This window comes from Leptidea sinapis, chromosome 16, assembly GCF_905404315.1.
Source record: "Leptidea sinapis chromosome 16, ilLepSina1.1, whole genome shotgun sequence".
In the NCBI taxonomy this organism is placed as follows: Eukaryota; Metazoa; Arthropoda; class Insecta; order Lepidoptera; family Pieridae; genus Leptidea; species Leptidea sinapis.
Genome location: NC_066280.1, coordinates 12,276,921 through 12,298,306, shown reverse-complemented (window position 1 = coordinate 12,298,306; position 21,386 = coordinate 12,276,921). Strand labels below are relative to the sequence as shown.

The window sequence follows — 21,386 nt, the reverse complement described above, 5'->3', positions numbered from 1 at the left end:
TGTTCATTAATATATTATATATATTCATCCTCTTTACATTATGCCAGTCCAAAATTTTCTAACCGGTAATTGTCACTAAAGCTCACCGCCACCCACATTCTCTTGCAACACCAGAGGAATCACAGGAACATTTTTTTGGTGTTTTATTTCGTATCGCCCTGGAAACATCGTACAAGGAAGCTCATTTCATAGCTTAGTTGTACGTGGAAGAAAGTTCCTTGAAAAACCAAACTGCGGAGGAACGCCACACGTCGAGATAGTGTGTCATATTGTAATTTGGGACGTGTCGTGCGAAGGTGGAATTCGGTGGCGGAAATTTTGCTTGTAACAGTGGACTGTAGATATACAGTGGACTGTTTCGATCCGATCTTATATTATAGATATAGAGTGTAAATTGTACATTTTTGTTGAAAATATTATTGTACATTCTTACTAAGCCATTTAACTATGGGTCGAGCTACACAACTTTACCAGTGGTAGGCACCTTTGCACAGGATGCCGGCTAGATTATGGGTACCACGACAGCGCCTATTTCTGCCGTGAAGCAGTAATATGTAATCATTACTATGTTTCGGTCTGAAGGGTGCTGTAACTAGTGAAATCACTGGGCAAATTAAACATATCTGAAGGTGACGAGCGCAATTGTAGTGCCGCTCAGACTTTTTGGGCTTTTCCAGAATCCTGAGCGGCACTGCATTTGCAATGGGCAGGGCGTATCAATTACCATCAGCTGAACGTAATAATTTATACGGTGTATAAATCACAATATAAACATGCTTTTTAAGTGACTTAAAAAAACGACGAGGTTCTGAATATTATATCTCCGCCATTTATTTTAAAATTATACCGCCATTATAAAAAACTCTTTCTGCGTTATTTATAACCGCGATATTAAGTTATACCAAATTTATAACTTTTTGTCTTTATCTTACCTTTGTCACTGCAGAAACATGACAAGGAGAAGTAATTTTAAACTTGGAGTAGATTTTCATTGCGTTTATTAATAAGACAAATCTTTGAATAGCAAACAAACAATCTATGGTTGAATGGCCAAATCTAGCAATTCACCTTTCACAAGAATACATTCACGGACATAATAACAAAAAAGAATAGCCTTGGCCCTATTTGCCGAGAAAGTTACACTAGTTTACGTTGTTATGAGAATGATCAAGACAAGGGTTAATAGCCACTGATGTGTTACTTTGAAAAATATTATATTTCTACTAGCTGATGCCCGCGACTTTGCACGTTTTTAAAAATAATAAGCAAGTTTGGCATTGAAGATTATCTCAAGTCCTATTCCAGTGCCCGTTTTCTCTCCCTTACCTAATGAATCTTATTTCGAGGAATATTGCTATGGCAAACTAAACCTACTATTGATACAGTTATAGCTCACCGACGTGAATTTCAGTTTTTCACAAATCCCACGGGAACCATGGATTTTTCCGGGTTAAAATATTTGTCCTTTCCCAAGCTGTACTCTATCACTGTACGAAATTTCATTAAAATCGGTTCAGTTCTTCCGGCGTAAAAGCGTAACAAACAAACTTATAAGTGACTATAGTCACATAATAATATTAAGATCTGATGACTACGAGTAATGACATTCTATCGTAAAGGAGCGTCAATTAAAATTGAATAAAACAGATGTGTAGTAAGAATAGACTCGAAAAATTCATTAAAAGAAACATTTTAACAAAAAAAAAAAAAGTAACGTTTTAATAATTGCCTCTATATATTATAATTAATAATGTATGAACATAGGCATATTAGCGAACTTTCAACTATGATAATCATTATGTTATCACCAGAAACAAACTTAAACTTGTCATGCCTACTCCTCGGTTGTCGAGTTAATTACTAACTGTTGAGTTTAGTTACTTTTACAACATGATCCCAGAATGTTAAAGTTAAGAATAACATAAATAGCTTTCCTAATAATACCACACTATGGGAATGGAGCGACTATCGTATTCAGCCCAATTTTATGTGATGAAATTAAATTTTTTTTAAAAAACAGAGTGTCTATAATTTGTGTAACAAAAAATAGGCAACTTTTCCAATTTATCATATAGTCAATTGAAATATAATTTGTCAATTCTAAAGTCTTGTAGACAGAAATTATTAGAAATTATTGTTACTACTCACAATAACGTCATAAAATATTTCCTATATAATTTTCTGTTAAAATATATCATTCTTTAAAAATATAAGCAGTTTTCTCGTAAGGTTTACAAGAGAAGTAAGTAAAAATATTTCAATATATGCAAAATAAAATAAACCGCTAATTTATTACGTAGGAATATTTATTAATATTCCTGACCACATTATTGGCTTAACGTTAAATAAATTTAAATCACATCTTAAAAAAAATATTAATAATAGGTTATCCGCTGAAATGTGGGTGCAAGTAGATCTTACATTAAATTTAGTCATGTTACACATCCTACCAGTTGGAAATAGGTGGTGCAAATTATTACTGACTGGTAAGTATTAAAATTATTTGAATTTGTTAATGATAAAATAAAAATTTTAAACATTACTCCGTTAATTCCGTGTCCATTCAAACTATACGGTAATAAAACAATATAAGCTAGTCAATTTAAAAACAAGATCACAGTTTGTCAGCGTATGTTAATATTAAATTCACCAATAATTATTAAATATATTATTATATTTTATTCATTAAATAGTCATTCATTTTGTTAAACATTTTATTTATAAGGTACTTATACAGGACCTGGGCACGGCAGGACATATTTCTTATTTGTAGGATGGAAAATAATAGATGGACGAAGCGCTTAACGGAGCGGGTACCACGGGAGGAAAAAGGGAGACCACGTAAGAGATGGACAAATATCATCAACAACAGATGTGGATCCCATTGGATGCGGACGGCACGAGAAAGAGATGTTTGGAAGGATTTAGGAGAGGCCTACGCTACAGAAGCGACTACTACTTTTAAATATTAATAAAATTCCAGTTAACTAGTATAATAACCTATTAAATTAATTAAAAATCATATATGTGTATAGTTCAAACTAGAGTAAGATGTAAAATATTTTTGTTGTAGAAAAATAAAGGCTATTTTTTTTTTTTATACAGGAAATAATGATTGTACGTCTATATATTTCCGTTTATGGTAATGAGCTCTAACGATTTAGATGAAATTAGGGGCCAAATACCTAGACTAACAATGGGGTTTCTCTCTAGGGAAAAGCGTTTTTCTGGGATTTCACACTTCGGTCGACCGAGCCCTGAATATCTAAATGATATGGATGCCCCATCCTGATATTTTATGGCTCCAGCTTAGTTTTGAAATATGTCGTAGCTTTAGAACTGAAATGAACTTTTTTTTAATGAAAATACGGGACGAGACGAGCAAGACAGATGGTCATTGATACGCCCTAGCATAACAATGCAGTGCCGCTCTTGAAAAACCCAAAAATTCTGAGCGGCACTACAATTGCGCTCGTCACCTTGAGATTTAAGATGTTAAGTCTCATTTGACCAGTAATTTCACTAGCTACGGTGCCCTTCAGACTGAAACACAGTAATGTTTACATATTACTGTTTCACGGCAGAAATAGGCGCCGTTGTGTTAACCATAATCTTGACGGCTTCCTATGCAAAGGAGCCTCCCACTGGTAAGATTAAAATGAACTACTGCAAAATATCTACATTTTGAAGTAAAATGAGTGAACAATTTGTGCCTACTATCAATACGGCTTAATTTAATTACGTTATGTTATTTATTTATTGGATAACCAACAATAGATTCTATATCTAATATATAAAATTCTCGTGTCACGGTGTGCGGGACCGAACTCCTCCGAAACGGCTTGACCGATTCTCATGAAATTTTGAGTGCATATTGGGTAGGTCTGAGAATCGGACAACATTTATTTATCCCCCTAAATGTTAAGGGTCCCCCTAAATGTAAATTTGTTTGATTATGAGTCAGCATTAAAAAATACATACAACTTCAAATTTTCACCCATCTACGATCAACACATACTTTTGTATCGCGATTTTAATATTATTCAAATCCATCCACAGACACGCAATAGAGTTGCAATATGGAAATCGAATATAATAATTATTGTAGTACGATAAATTTTATGTACGATATATTTGGTAGGTCTGAGAATCGGTCGTCATTTATTTTTATACCCTAACAATATTAATTAATGAATTTTTTATTACTTTCTATGGCAATACAACGTTTGCTGGGCCAGCTAGTAGTATATATATTAATAAAAGGCGCTCAAAGCATTTCCTAATAGATATTTTTTCAATAGGCAAAAATAAGAATTAAAAATTAAAACAAAAACTAGTAAATAAAATATTTTTTTTACAAAATATGATTGAAATTAACAATACAAGAATGTATACAACAAACTCTTATAACAATAAGTTATATAATTAATAAGTTATTTCATAATTATTATTTAATACGATTTGAAAACTTTTGGAATATTTGTAAATGAACTATCATATCGCAATAAGATGTTCTAAGATGTTGTAAGAAATTACCTGGAAACAACATTTTCTTTGTGAAAATAGGGGACGAGACGAGCAGGACGTTCAGATGACGGTAATTCATACGCCCTGCCTATTAGAATGCAGTGCCGTGCAGGATTCTTGATAAACCCAAAAATTCTGAAAGGCACTTCAATTGCGCTAGTCACCTTGAGACATAAGATGTTAAGTCTCATTTGCCCAGTAATTTCACTAGCTGCGGCGTCCTTTAGGCCGAAACACAGTAATGTTTACACATTTAACTAAAATACTCAAAAATAATCGCAACCTGAACTAAATATACTAATTGTTTAAGAAGTGTCCTATTCGTGGACTATTTAATTGAGATTTAAAATTTATATCTGTTGCGACTTTATTTCCAAATGTAAACTCAACCTCAAACTTTTACATACAAACCACCTCATGTGAGGAATATTGCAGAATTCTTTCAATGTCTATTAAGTTTTATTTTTTATCCTAGTGGACTTTTTTCTTAGATCTTTTCAGTGATACTTATCTTCAGCCAAGTCGATTTGGTGTTTGGATAATCACGACCATCATGTTCACGAAGCATCCTTACATAAACAATAAATTAAAACTCTAAAGATTTATGCATCCAGCTTATACAGTTTGTTCTTCTTTGCTTTTTATGAAAAAATTGATATCACGGATCATATACCATCAGTAAGTATTTTGTATTTTATTATTTTCAATGTAAAATAACACGAAGCGTATGTTACAAAACTTGAAAGATGCCACGCAGACAAGCGTCTAATAGTTGCCGTAATAAAAAAGCTAGGTAGTGCAGTATCTGGTTGGAGCACAGCCGAGACCAATCCTTAAGGCGACACTAAATGCCGGCGACCTTGAGCGATATGAGTTCACGGCTCCTATGTAACAAAGCCAATATTTTCAAAATTCTTGCGTAGAAAATTTAACATTATAACAGGTGCAAACAGTTTAATTGCTTACAATCCTCATTATTGATTACTAATCTTAATAAATGTACCAACCCAAAAAAGTAAAAGCTATAAGAACAACTTTTATGAGAGCAGTATACTAAACAAATGCATCATGCCAAGGTAGTTCATAATAGCTCTGGAGTGTTAAATTTAACTAACAGCAAGCATTAGCAACCTACAAGTAAGACTTAAGGGTATGTGTAACAGGGTAAAGTAGTGTTTATAGCTCCAAATGCTATATTTTAACCACAAAACTTGTGTAAAAACACCTTGTTTGCGTGTTTTCTGCTTACTCTTCGCCTTAATCTAAGTTAACGACTATTGAAATATTGGAATGTGATTTCATATTAGATTTTTTAGTTCCTGATAAGTCATTATTCCTTGTATCTCGTCACGCGACAAATATAAGTATCTGTGACAAACTACGTCACAAAAAGAAAATATCTCGTTAGGAGTATTTAATACAGACAATCAACTATCTCTCCCTTTGTCCCTATTCATCTGGAGCAACAAAAAGTATTGTTATACGAAATTCTGTAGGTTGGATATAATGTGGGGTTGTCGACTACACGCGATGCTCAAATGGCATGAAAATGATAAATGTGGTGCCTTTTGCGACATTGAAATATCTGTGATATTCAGATAATATAGTTTGCGTTCTCTCTGGCTTTTCCTAGCCATGTTCTAGTGACGTGAATACAATATAAACTTTGTAAACAGGCTGAAGTTACAGATTTTATTTGGGTTCGGTACAAGTGTTTTTTTTTTTTGTGTTTAAAGAACAGAAGAGAACAAAGTTAATTTACAGAAATATTTTATGCGTGTTAAATGTTTTTGTTTAAAATAAAAAGATAAATGTAATTCAGACGGTGCTCGAATATTTATTTAGCGCGTGGCCATGTTCACTGTTAATTTAGCGAAACGTCGAGGTAAATAAGCAATGTACCATGTAAATGTGTTGCCAGTTCAGGGAGGTTCTTTTGCATAGAATACCGGGAAGTTTATGGGTACCATAACGCGCAGTGAAGCAGTAATGTAAAGAGATGTTTAATCTCTTAGACAGACCGACATTTGTTATCCGCACTTCAGCATCCTAACATGTGTAAACAGTGTTTGATATGTTTATAGGAATTCATAAGTTAAACATTTCCATTGCATGGAAAATTCTCGAAAAACATAAAATACCAGTGGGAGGCTTGTTTATACGGGATGCTGGCTAGTTTATGGGTACCACAACGTTGCCTTTTCCTGCCGTGATGCAGTAATGTGTAAACATTACTGTGTTTCGGTCTGAAGGGCGCCGTGGCTAGTGAAAATACTGGGCAAATAAGACTTAACATCTTATATCTCAAGGTGACGAGCGAAATTGTTGTGCCGCTCAGAATTTTTGGGTTTTTCAAGAAGCCTGAGCGCCACTCCATTGTTTTAGGTAGAGCGTACCAATTACCATCAGCTAAACGTCCTGCTCGTCTCGTTCCTTATTTTCTTTAATAAATATGTAATTTTTTATAGTATTTATGGCAAGGGAGGACAAAAGAGCATAATTATTGATCACCTGATGGCCCCGCTGATTCCCCGCGGCCATTCTTCTCTTGTAACACTACATGAATCATATGAGCATTGCTGACCTTATAAAACGTTGAACAAACGCACTTATGAATTGGAAACTAGCGGACGATGATCGAACCTGGGGCATCGTGGTTAGAGTAAACGGTTCTAACTATTACCCTTAGATAATTTAATCATCTATATAGAACCTCTTGCTGCTAGAGAACTGATGAAAACTATCCAGGTTTATAACTTTGGTGTACGTGACAAGCTACGTCTTACACTCGCGATTTCTATGACACTTTATGGTAGTGTGCTTGCATTGCTCAAAATAGAGGTTTCCCTGGTTCACAGTTAACACAGTCTATCTAGAAGTATAAATAATCTAACCTATTACCCCGACAATATTTTGAATATCATTCATTATAATCTTTTAAGAGTCTTCGAAAGAGGTATAATATAATTGTTAGTATAAAATGAGATCTAGTACTAGATAAATAGTGTTGAGTTATAACGTGTAAAACTAATCAAATTATAAATATTATGTCCATTTAAAATAAAATGTAATTATATAATTATTAACTGTCGTAATCATTGTTTGAGTGATAAACTAGATAATTATCTTTCTCTACGTATAACGAAATCTGATGTACACAGTGTCAATACACGAAACAAACATAAACTCGCAATTCCATCTACTAGGCTCCGTAAATTTGCCAAATCTTTTAAAGTGGATTGTGTTATATTTTATAATAAACTCCCAAATGAAATTAAAATACTTATTACGTATTAAAAAATTTAAATGTATCGTAAAAATATATTAACATCTAAGGCCTATTATAATGTGAAAGATTATTTGAATGATAAAGATAGTTGGAATTAATGTTCTAAATTTTGTTAAGGAATATTGTTATACTCATTTGAATGCTATTGTAACTTTTGTACTTCATCCTGACTTGCACTAAATAACTTATAAAGTTTTACAGTGAATAAAGATTTTTTGACTTTGACTTTGTATTTCTAGAGAATTTTAGTATCTCTTTATTTATTTTACATTCATACCCGATGACCGACCCCATTAATCATCTTCTACAAAAAAATCTATGTGAACTCAGTTGAAATAAATGTTCTTTTTCTACAATATTTTGAGGTTGGTGCCAATTAAGGTATAAAAAATATGGCGTTCGATATTTATATGTAACGCTTAGACAGGATGTCCCAAAGTTATGGGAAAAGCAAAATTGATTACTTTAAAATTATTTTTGATGTCATTTCTAATTTACTAGATACAAAAAATAAAATATGGCGCTCTAAAAGAGGAGAAGAGGCGCAAGAAACTCTCCCAGGATTCTTGTTTTGTGCTATTTTTAATAAAATATACAATATATACATAGTGTTTGTTATTGCGATAAAATAATCATAATCACAGGCTGTCCGATCACTAATAATATGTTATATAAATACTATGTTACTTAAGAAGAGTTATTAGTTTTTGGCCATTCTTTCGATTGGCATCATAAGAGTAGGGGTGTTTTTTTTTACATTTCAGTCGGTTCGATTCCCAGACGAGGTAATAAAGTAATTTTTAGAAAATCTTTGAATGCAGAATTACTAACTTTTAAAAATAATATAAAATCTTATTTCAGTAAAATAGCATATCTTCAATATTTAAGGTACTTTCCCTTCATGTCCCATAACTTTGGCACACCCTGTATATTGGTCTTATGTTATGAAAGCCTTCAACATTAAAGTGTTGTATAAAGTCTTGTTCATTAGTTCCATTTCAAAAAATGATACCTTTAATATGAAAACACCTTATTTGTTGTGGAAAACGCTATTGTTATAAAAGAATAGAACCTCCTTTTTTTTCAAATATTGTGTATATACAAAGCCTTGAAGGAATTACTTTCATTTCGGAATTCCTCTAAGTTGGTATTATTTTATAATACATACTTAAATCTTCTTTTTAGTAATTTAATTACATCCAATGACAGTTTTGCCCACGAAAGGCCTTAGATTAATTGACAGATTGTCATAATATTATATAAGCATATAAAACAATTGGACGTAATTCCAGAAAAACGTTCCAAACCACAATCATGTCGAAATTGAGTTAAGAACACAAAGCTGGCCACGTGATTCATATTAACGAACTGACACAAAATAGCAGCCCTAGTGTCACTCTTTAAATGACATCATGACTTGGTAGCCCAACCCACATGTATGGAATACACTAATATTTATTAAACTTTAAACACGAATTCCTTAAAACGAGATGTTTGTGGCTTGGAACGTTTTTCAGGAACTACACCCAATTTTGAACCCTAATTTATATGTTTTATTATATCATTAGAAAATATCTCGACACAATATTTGTCTATAATTCGCGGAACTTCCTAAGGCGAAACCTTATTCGTAACTTATCCCGTAAATGTAGATTTTATGTAACCATAAAACTAGAAGTGCCCAAGATACCTACAAGCTACCATATATTATTCAGGCGGGTTGGGGTTTTTAAGTGTTCGGGTGTAAATCTTTTACAACAGAGACGAAATCTTCAAGTTTTATGAAGTGAATTTTTAATGTCTAACTTAGTCTCCGTGATTTTTACGTAGCTTAAACTTTGGAAGTTTTGCTTCTCCGGAATTAATTACTTTCCAATTATTTGTTCTTTAAGAATATTTATAAGTCGTATTACAGATTTTAATAAATACATTACGGATTGATCACTTATTTGAAAAGGTTTATGTGTGAGAATTCGATTGAAACAGCAGCTTAACTTAATTTACTGTACATTGGAACATTTATGAAAATTTAATAAACGTTCATATAAATCTTATTATAACGCAAGAAATAAGGTATTGCTTGTAACTAATTCTAATAGGCTTAATAAGATACATTAGATTTAAGGGTAAATGTATACACTTTTATAATAAAGTCCCAGACACTGTTTAGATATTATCTATAAATAAATTTGAATGTTTTATTAAACAATGGCACTGTCGTAAATTATGCTACTTCACAGCTGAATATCGTAGTGATCGGACAGCCTGTGTTTATGATTATTTTATTGCAATAACAAAGACTATGTATATATTGTATATTTAATTAAAAATAGCACAAAAAAAGAATGCTGGGAGAGTTTCTTGCGCCACTTCTCCTCTCTCAGAGCGCCATTTGTTTGAAGTATCTAGTATATTAGACATGATATCAAAAATAATTCTAAAGTTATCAATTTTGAGAAAATAAATGCCTTTTATGCCTTTTATTTATATTTTTAATTTAATTTTACTGCAGCAGGTATATTTTTTTATCGATGAGAAGGACAACGGAAGGACACCGAGGTTTTTACTCTCTTATAAGACCAGAGGAATCATAAATGTGTAGCCGACCTTATAAGGTCTCGAATAAACGTACAAAATTACGAATTCTAAAACTGAAGACATATTTGTTTGTGGCGGCCGAGGATTGAACCGGAAACTCCGTAGTGAGAGTCAACAGTCAACCTTAAACTTATACGGGATTATTTTAGTTTTAAAATGTTAGTTAATCAAACATTTATCTAATGGACTTTGCTAGTAATATTAAACTCATTAATTCTCTTATAATTTCACGTCGTGTTTTAAGGAAGTAAAAATTGTATCTAATTTGAAAAAATTAGAATAACTTTTAGTATCTTCTAAGATTGACCAAGTTGCCTTTTAAGTATTTCCAGTGTTTTCCAGAAGTGTATATAGGTATTTCTCCTTTAATATACTATTCCGTTATTCGTTCATTTTATTAAAGCCCATGAAATGTTATTGTTATAATGTTGTCGAAAACATTAAATGGAAGTCGTGAAATATTGAAAACCTGTTGGATATGATTTAAGTATTCACAATATTTCTTAAACAGGTTAGTCATTGTTTTAAATGAAGATATATCCTGTTGCAAGTAATGCAAAACAAGACACAGAAACTCAGACTATATTAATTTAAGTGAAAAGACAATTTTAATTGAAAAGTTAATGTAAAAGGTTGTAGATTTAGCTTAGGTTTGAAAAATGAATCCATTGAAGGCACATCATTGAAAATTTCAACAAATCAGTGATTTTACGATCTAAAGAATCTAATAATATAAGAGAGAACAATAGAGACATAAAATCTGTTCAAAGAGTATTTATTTAACCATTCAAGCTAATGTGCTGGGATTGTTTTCACCTAAAACAGTTTATTTCTAGCTTAAAGTGTATACCTACTTCTCATTTAGGGCTCGGTACTATGCTGTTTCGATAGAAACACGTATCAGATAAATGGGTAAAAGGTGAAGGGAATGTAATCGAGATTACACTTGATGAAGGCAAGAACTCCTTTAACCTAGTGTGACGATATTTATCTTTGCCAATCGACACCTAAAGGTTGTGTAAGATAGATGAGATAGATTACCGAAAGGAATAACATAGATATAAAGTGACAGGAGGCTTGAAAGTGATTGATGTTCGATTCATCCCGCATTACATTAGTCGCTCTTACCTGTAATAGCATTTACACATATATGCAATCTATTTTATCGTCAGCATTTGACAAATACATTGTATGTTTTTATAGTATCGTATCATAATAAATACGACAGTATAAAAGTACGACTATCCGGAAGCATAGCTTTTAGCGGCTCGTAGTAATAAAAAAGTAATGTAGAAGTTAGCAGATAAAATATACGAGACAAACGTAAACCGAGCGATAAAGTGACAGTATACATCAGCGTCTTAGAACAAAGACGGGAAAACAAAACAAGGTCGAACAATGTAGCTGCAAAGACGCTACGCGCTACGATCGTAGCGTCGTAGAAGGTCTCGGTGTCCGGGCCCCGTCGATTGCGGGGCCTTACCTTACAGATCCTGACATCCACTATCCAGGGACACAGTCACAACACCTCGGCTCATCGATTGATAAACAAACGGGGCGGGAGCGCCTGTTGCTCAGGTCGTAGCCAGCAGGGCGCGAACACTCACCGGGTAGGAAGGCGAGCAGCGCCAAGGCCGCCAACATGGGGGCCATGGCGGCGTCGCGCGGGCATACCACACCCGCGCCCGCTGCGCTAGCACGCCGCCGCGCTCATACAGCCCGTCGACGTACACGACCGTCCCAAACGGCGCTCAGCGCGGGACTAGCCTGGCCTCGCCTCGACCGACGCCCGCCGCGGACCTACCAGCCGCGCTGCCAGTGTCGCCTGACTCGTCTTTGTTTTACCCCACAATGGAGAAATAAATACGACTCCTAAATCAGGGGCGACATATCATATATGATTCACGATCCATATAGCCGAATGGTTAGTTACCCTGACTACTAAGCTAGAGGTCCCAGGTTCGAATCCCGTTAGGTGCAATCATTTATATGATGAATATAGATGTTTGTTTCTGAGTCATGGATGTTTATACGAATTTATGTATGTTTGAGTAAGTATATTGTATTAAATATATCGTTGTCTTGTACCCACCCATAGTACAGGCTATGCTAGTTTGGGGCAAGATAATTTGTCAAAAAGTGTCTGAATATTATTATTATTATATAGGCAATTAGGCAGTGCCTACCTCGATTTGAATCTAAATAAATATACCACTAGTGTTAAAGTTAATTTAGTTTAATTTGGTTCCGTTATTTAATTACCAAACTTCTATTGAACACCCACTCAAAAAAATTTTCCTTACGCTGTACGGAAAGCAATCGTTGCTTATTTCATAGCTCAACTACAACTAGTTAGATATAAAGTGCCTACCTTGTTAGAAATCTAATGCACGCCTTTTCCTAAAATAATAATTATAATCTTTAAACGTCTTATTGGCGAAATAAACTGCTTACCCAGGAAGTGACTTATTTTTAAATTTTTTTTTGTTATATCTAGCCAAAACTAAAAGTTAAAATATTATAAATAAGATTCACCCTTAACGATAATCATGCGTTTCAATGCTTACATCATTTAGCTGAAACACGTTTCGCGCCATTCCAAAAATACTCCTATCAATAGGGAGAATTCTCGTATTTGGCTACACTGCCCGCCGCTCCGAGCCGTCTCTTTTCCCGCGCCCTTCATCTGCGCAGCCTTCAGGTGCGCGTTAACCTGAGCCTTGCCCCTCGAAAAGTCCTGAAACCTCTTTATAGTAAAATCAAGATTCATTTAAACTGGAGCAATCAGGAGCTTCCCGCAGCAGGCGCATATGGCAACATCGAGGGCTCAACCCGGGAATCGCGAGGGACGTTTGCTTCGAACTGTGTTTGCTTAACCCAACCCTATTCTAATATTATTACATATTTAGCAGCATTAATAACATAACTGTTGAGTTAGAAGAATTATAATTTCGGAAAGTTCCAATAACTTTATTGGTTCATCGTCCGTTTTAAGGCGTTTACAAGTGTTATATATAAATCTTCGCGAATGTCATGAAATAGGATTTTGATCTTCTTTATACGAATAATTGTATACCATTGTTAACGTTCTTTGTATGCGAAATTCTGTCTGTTTCGGTTATAATTCAATAGGTATTTAATAGTTCAAAAAGTTATCAATTCGAATGTTTTTTTTTGCTGTTATCATGATTGTTGTTCGAAGATAGTGTTGATTTTTTTATAGTTGTTTGTTTTAAGGGAGTTTGATTATTCAAATTCTAGGAATGGGTCCCGATCCCGGTCACACAAGCAGTTCCATTGGCCTATAAAAAGCTTGGTGTACTCAGTAGGGCGAGACAGTACTTCAAGCCGCTACCTCAAACAATACATGGAGTACTTACTGTTCTCATCTTTAGAAGAGCACTCCGCAGTACCAACTTTTTCCATTTGACCGTATAAAACGAAAATCGATAATCAAGTCATCTCCGATCCAGTTCTTTGGCGCTGCGAAGAGATATGAGGTCTTTCTGAGTCTTCTAACGCATTCTTCTTCTACTGATGTTAGCCTGAACAACTCCTCTTAGCACTCCCGTGCTGTTTATGTTAATACCGGCAGCCAAATTTCACTACTGTACGTCAAAATGCGAAATTTCGCCGGCAACATATTTTCAATATAGGACAATGATTTTTAGTCAAGTAGGTTTATAAAAATCCTTTTTAAATCTCATTTTATTTTTACATTACCACCGATTTGTATGGTTGCAACAAAATTGAGGAGAATCTCCAAGAAAGTTAAAAATTGTTCTTAAACACTACATTTAATACAAAAAGCTGTGCTATAATCTATTCGCTATAATCGTATTACTAATAATAATAATATTTACATTATGTAAAAGTCAAAACAATTATTAATTTAATAACAAGGAGTATTAGCTTATGAAAACTTACACTAAACAATAACTTAATATTAACACTTTTACCTAGATACTCTCGCCTCAAACTAGGTAAAGCCTGCACTATGGGAGCAAGAAACAATATATTTATACTTATACTTAAATACATATACACATCCATGACTTGGAAACAAACATCCCATTTTCATCATACATATGTTTAAAACAAACGCGATTCGAACCCGGGACCTCTAGCTCAGTGGGTAGAGTCAGTAACCATTGTTTTAATAATAATATAACATGGAATGAGAGTTATTACTAATCGCCTGACCAAACGGTTCTATCGCTTGACATTAATGGCCGTTTTCAATAACGTATCTCTAGTTACGGATACATTGCTATCACCGTTTAATGTCAAGATCTTATCTATTCATAGATATGTCCAATATAGTTATAGTCCAATGCTTTATGTCGATAGGCTATTGAAATGTAAGTAAGCGTAAAAGGATACATTGGTCTACCTTTAGTAAGTTAAACTAAGGATGGATAGGTTATTGAAAACGGCCGTAAATGTGTTCGGTTAAGCAACCGTTCAGAGCTTTCAATGTCAGTGACGTCATGCAATATGATTTACTGGTGTTATATATTTCAACTAGCTGACCCGACAGACGTTGTTCTGTAGATAATAAAAAAAATACTGTTTTATAGGAATTTGCCAATAATATTTCAAAACATCAAGAATTATTTCGTAAAAAATACTGCCTATTGTTATAATGAAATTGTTTCACAGCGGAACTGTCAAACCGTGCGTCACTAAATTCTCTCATAGAAAATATGTCCATACAAAACTAATATTGAAAATACAAATAATTATGGGTCCCCAATCGAAGTAAAAACTATCCTATCTCTCAAGTTCTACCAAACTGCACTCCATGAAGTAATCCGCATTTAAATCCGTTCATTAGTTTAGGAGGCCATCGCGGACAAACAACGTGTCACGTAATTTATATATATTACTAGCTGACCCAGCAAACGTTGTATTGCCGATATTAAAATCGCGATACAAAAGTAACTGTTGATCGTAGATGGGTAAAAATTTGAAATTGCATGTATTTTTTAATGCTGACTCATAATCAAACAAATTTACATTTAGGGGGACCCTTAACATTTAGGGGGATAAATAAATGTTGTCCGATTCTCAGACCTACCTAATATGCACCCAAAATTTCATGAGAATCGGTCAAGCCGTTTCGGAGGAGTTCGGTCCCCCACACCGTGACACGAGAATTTTATATATTAGATATATTAATTTGAATCAGTTAGCATTCGGACGTCGTATTGGGCGCGACTGTGTAATCCCTATCTCATGTCACCTCATTAGTTTATTGTAATACTTAATATTAATAAATTATTATCCCTTTAATATCTTTATAATTTACCCCATCCCCGGACAAACTGTATAATATGCTATTTTGAGTAAAATTCTGTAACATTATTATTTTGTATCTAATCTTATCTGTGTTTTGGAATGTTATGGTAATACCTCATGCACTCAACCATGTATGACTTTTTTACACGCTTTTTATTTTATTTTAAATTTTATTTTGGGCTCGATTTTGACCAACTTCAAACGGCCAGATATCGTTCAAACTTCGTAGATTTATCGAGGACCGATGACAATACATTAATTTGAGAAAATTATTCCATTTTTCAATTACCAAAATAAAAATTTATATCATTTTCATCTATCTTCTATATAGCAGGAATTGATGTTCATTTTAAATTTCAAACCATTATCTTTAACCGATTTATCGATAGGATATCGATTAGGAAATTTTCGAATGTCAAAGAGACTTTTTAATTCAACAATGCAATAATAGTTTAACAAATAAACGAGCTTTTATTAATAAACCAAACTAAAAAAAAAAGGAAATGATGATAGGAGGATATTACGCTCGTCTCCTTGGTACATAAGGTTTTAAGTCTCATCCCAGTAATTTTACTAGCTACGGCGCCCTTCCAACCGAAACACCAAAATGCTTACAGATTACTGCTTCACGGCAGAAATAGGCGCCGTTGTGGTACCCATTATCTAGCCGGCATCCTGTGCAAAGGAGTACACTGGTAGACAGTCTGTTGATACACTTTAGCCAAGTGTATCAACTTTGGCTAAAGTGTATCAACAGACTGTCTTTCATCGTGTTGAGAAACGTCTCAAACGACTCCGCAGTCCACACTATAAACTTAGTATACTAGCGTAATATACAAACAGTCTCTTCATTACGGCGAGACTAAATTTAAAATGTTCATGTGTGTTAGTTTTACAAATGTGCTAGTGAGTAAGTGAAGTATATAGTATTTTGCTTTTGGTCAATCCCTATAACAAATGTTGACAAACGGCGACATATTCTCGTATGTACAATATTTTAGCATCTAAAATATATTTTTTTTAATTGATAAAATCTTTAGAAATTAGAGTGTTTACTGCGTATTTAAAATAAAGAATTAAGTAATTTTAAAATGAAGAATCATTATTTAACTGTGAAATGTTTCTTTATTTGGATTGTAGGTTCAGCTGATGGTAATTGATACTGCCTGCCCATTACAATGCAGTGCCGCTCAGGATTATACAAAAGCTCAAAAATTCTGAATTTTTTTTACCTTGAGATAAGCTCTTAAGTCTCATTTACCTAGTAATTTCACTAACTACGGCACCCTTCAGACCGAAACAAAGTAATACTTACACATTACTGCTTCACGGCAGAAATAGGCGCCGTTATGGTACCCATAATCTACTCTAATCACTGGTAAGGAAGTGCGTGAATACTTTTATTTTCAGGTCGGGTTTTTAGTTGATATTTTTTTTCTACTTTCTTTTTGTGAATGGAATAAGTTCCTACTCTTCAAAATTTCTTGGAATCTCCCTAGATCGAAAAGCGAATTGAAGGAGTCCCCATATTCAGGCTTAGGCCAACAGACTGAGTTCAGCTTTTGTGGTCAGGAAAATCTATAATCTGGTAGACGTAAATACAACGGGTCTTGTTTATTTCAGTTATTTCCACATTTTATTTATTTATTTTTTTATTTTTTTTATTTTTTTATTTATTATTTTTTTATTTATTTATGTGATATGGTATTATGCTTTGGGAAAGTTTGTATAGAAATTGCAATTCACGCGTCCCAATATAAGGCAATAAATTCTTATTACCCAATATACCCGATAAGTCGAATGACTTATCGGGTATATTGGGCTTCAGATTATTGACAGCTAATTACTGACAGTAGAAGGTAGTAATTTATCTCTATCTGTAGATAGTATATTGGGCACGGGCGTAAGTTGAAATAGCTGAACTTTAATTAGTTAGAAGTATAAATCTTTAATCCATAATTTTAACGACTGTCTTATGATTTTTCGATCAGGCCACGTGTCCTGACGCGAGTTTAACTTCAGATTATTGACAGCTAATTACTGACAGTAGAAGTTAGTAATTTATCTCTTTCGGAGATAGTATTTTGGGAATGGCCGTTAATTAATTTACCCATAATTATACATTCACTACCTTATGAGGCCTAAGTTATAGTAAAATGGAATGCTGTCAAAGGCAAATATTTTCCACTATATACGTAACACGCACAACCTTATATTAAGGATTTGTCGCGCTCCCACTAGATGCCGCAGGCGTATTCGAAAAGTGCAAATATCTAATACTACGCCCAAGTAGGCGTACTCGAGCCAGCCTCGAACAATGTGTGACCTTGACGTGCCACATGTTCTGTTAATCAAGGTTAATAATTGAAACTAAAATGTCGGGTTGTGCAGTTAAACAATTCCTGTGAGACAATTCGAGGACTATTGGGAATTAATTAAAATATATGGTATAAGCCAAATACAGAAAATTTTACGCGACGAATTGAAAGTTCGGAAACTTTGTTGTCGCTGGATCCCTCATGAACTGACAGCGGAGCAGAAGCGGGCTCGCGTAGAATGGTGCTCACCGATGCTAATGAAGTATGACCTCGGACATTCTAATGCTGTTTATGACATTGTCACAGGAGATGAAACGTGGATTTATTGTTTAGACCCCGAAAAATGGCAGCAATCTTGTGAATGGGTGTTTGGAAATGAGAACAGGCCAACAAAAGTGAGGCTGGCGAGAAATGATGGTAAAAAAATGATTGCATTTTTTTTCTCAGCTACGGGTCCCATCTGCACAATTCTACTTGAAGATCAAAAGAGTGTTAATGCCGAGTGGTATTGTACCATTTGTTTACCCAGGGTGTTAAAAAAGTTCGCGAAAGACGACCCAAAAGCCGCGTTCTCCTACATCACACACGGCCAACAAAACTAAGTCATTTTTCGCTTTTGGCTATGTGCAGAAAGATGGGTGATGACCATCCTGCACATATATACATGACAGCCATTGTAAATTCGCTATTTGAGTTTCTTGTATGTTCTTCTCGTAAGCTCAACTTTTTCCGACAATATGGTAAATTGAGTAATTTAAAAGAAATATTTATAGTGACGATTCAAAAGCAATTAAATTAAGCCTAATTGACGTACACTAAAGAAATATTGAACTATCTGGAGACTGAACTCCTTCTCAGTCAAAAGTCCTTAAGAAGAGTAATTGGTATTATCATAATTAGGTAATATGGTACAGAATTCTCCATAAAAAATCTACGTTTAAAAAGACCGACTTCAAAAACTGAAAAGTATGAAATAACTATAAATGTAATAATAACTCTTATGCAAACCTTTATCTTTAATATTAATAAAATACTATTATTTATATGTGCTACCTATTGATAGGTTTTAAGTCCAGAACCAAACGGCATTTATTCCGCATCGAACTAAAGAAGAATTACGTAAATCGGATCATAAATCTCCGAGTAATACATACATAAAAAAGGTGTACATACATAAAAAAAATACCGATCTTATTGAGAACCTCCTCCTTTTTGAAGTCGGTTAAAAACGATGGCTAGTAACGAAGCTGATAATTTACAGAGATTGCGTCTCCCGCTAAAATTTTGGCGAAATGTTCGCAGAAATTTTAAACTAATTGGTTAGTGAAAACGTAATTTTAGGGCATTACTCCGTCAGAGCGAAGCATTCCTAACATTAATTACAGCTTGTAATTATTTCAACAGTCATTTTGACAAACAACGATTATTTAAATGTAGTATTGGAGTAAAATATTCAAAAACGACTGTCAAAGTAATTGTTAAAGTGTGTGAAAAATAAAATAATAGAAAGATTATTGAGTCACTAGCTGACCCAAGTTCTGTACATAATAAATAAAATACTATTTTTTATGAATTTGTCCCTCTTGTTATAATGAAATTGTTTCACTGCAGAACTGTCAAACCATGCGTCAATAAATCCTATCATTAGATATATTATGTCCATACAAAACAAATATTTGATTTAAAAATAATTATGGTCCCAAATCGAAATAAAGAGTATCCTATCTCTCAAGTTGTACTAAACCGTTCATTAGTTTAGGAGACCACTGGAAGCAAATATCATGATACTAGATTTACGAATATTAAGATGTCGAGGTCATAATTTTTTTTTTCCAAATTTTTTTCTTTATTTATTATATATACACTCTTTACATAAATTTCCTTTTTTTTATAATTTAATTATTAAAAAATAATATTATATTAATAATAATGTGACTTAATAATCAATAACGCTTTTATATAAAAAATAATATATTAAAACTTAAATAATCTAATAAAATTAATTAATTACAATTAGAAAATATCATTAAGATCGCTATCGGCAGGTAAAAGGCATAAAAAGGCATTTATTTTCTCAAAATTGATTCCTTTAGAATTCTTGTTGATGTCATTTCTAATAACAACTAGATACTACTACCGCTTCGGAAACAAATGGCGCTCTGAGAGAGAAGAAGCGGCGCAAGAAACTCTCCCAGCATTCTTTTTTGCGCTCTTTTCAATAAAAATATAGGTACAATATTGTACAATCATTTCTATCGCTATAAAATAATCGCAATCTAGTCCCAGGCTGTCCGATCATTTAGATATTCAGCAGTGGAGTAATAGGATTTACGACAGAGCCATTTTTTTATAAAACATTTGAATTTATTTATAGATAATGCCTGAACAGTGGCTCGGACTTTATTATAGAAGTGTATACATTTACCCTTAAAGCTATTATGTATCTTATGAAGCCTACTAGAATTAGTTACAAGAAATCCCTTATTTCTAGTATTATAATAATGAAAATCACTATTAAGTTCAGAAAGGTGACGATTTTTGTGAACGCATATTAAATTTTCATAAATGTGCTGACAATGAACAGTCATAATATTTATTTCTTTAAATTTTTCTCTGAGAGACTGTCTATAACCAAGCTAATATATAGCACGAACAGCTCTCTTTTGCAGAGCAAACACTATATCAATGTCAGCAGCATGACCCCATAGTAAAATACCGTACGTCATGATGCTGTGAAAATAACTGAAGTACACGAATATAGCGGTCGCAACATTCGTGTACTCTCTAATCTTTCTAACTGCATATGCCGCAGAGCTGAGTCTATCTACTAGATGGGCAATATGTGGACCCCACTGAAGCTTTTTATCTAACGTGATACCCAAGAAGACCGTAGTGTCCACAAGTTCCAAACTCTGGTCATTTATAAGTACGTTGGTTTGTACCTCCGCTTTTTTGTTTGGTGTAACGAACCGTAAACACTTTTTTTTTTTACTGTTTAATTGCAGATTATTCGTCTCAAACCAACGCACTATCTTTGAGAGTGCATTGTTTACCTCGTCATCAGTATCTGCACGTCACTTCACTTTAAAAATAAGTGAAGTATCATCAGCAAACAATACAATCTCATGGCTATCATCTACCACAAACGGTAGATCGTTAATATATGTCGGAGAATTAGAATATAAAAGTAATATGGCCTGTATGATTATTATCATAGAATATTTTCTATTTATATCGTAGAATATTTTCTACTCTGTGTATTGGGCTGAACTGATGGCGAACGTCATCTTTCAAAGTGTGTTTGAAGTTGTCACTGTGTACGTCACTGTCGGTGACGTGATTGAAATTAGTTA

At 33.7% G+C, this 21,386-nt stretch overlaps 1 protein-coding gene across 2 annotated transcripts in view; it reads right to left on the bottom strand.

Moving 5' to 3' along the window:
* The window catches only part of LOC126968697 (neuronal acetylcholine receptor subunit alpha-7), a 175,554-nt gene extending 163,387 nt beyond the window's left edge, over positions 1 to 12,167 (bottom strand). For both annotated transcript variants that reach the window (XM_050813765.1, XM_050813764.1), the window contains exon 1: positions 12,022 to 12,167. In XM_050813765.1, the coding sequence (XP_050669722.1) occupies positions 12,022 to 12,067 (46 nt within the window). In that variant the 5' untranslated portion in view covers positions 12,068 to 12,167. The remainder of the gene's footprint in view (positions 1 to 12,021) is intronic.
* Positions 12,168 to 21,386: the final 9,219 nt, after the last annotated feature.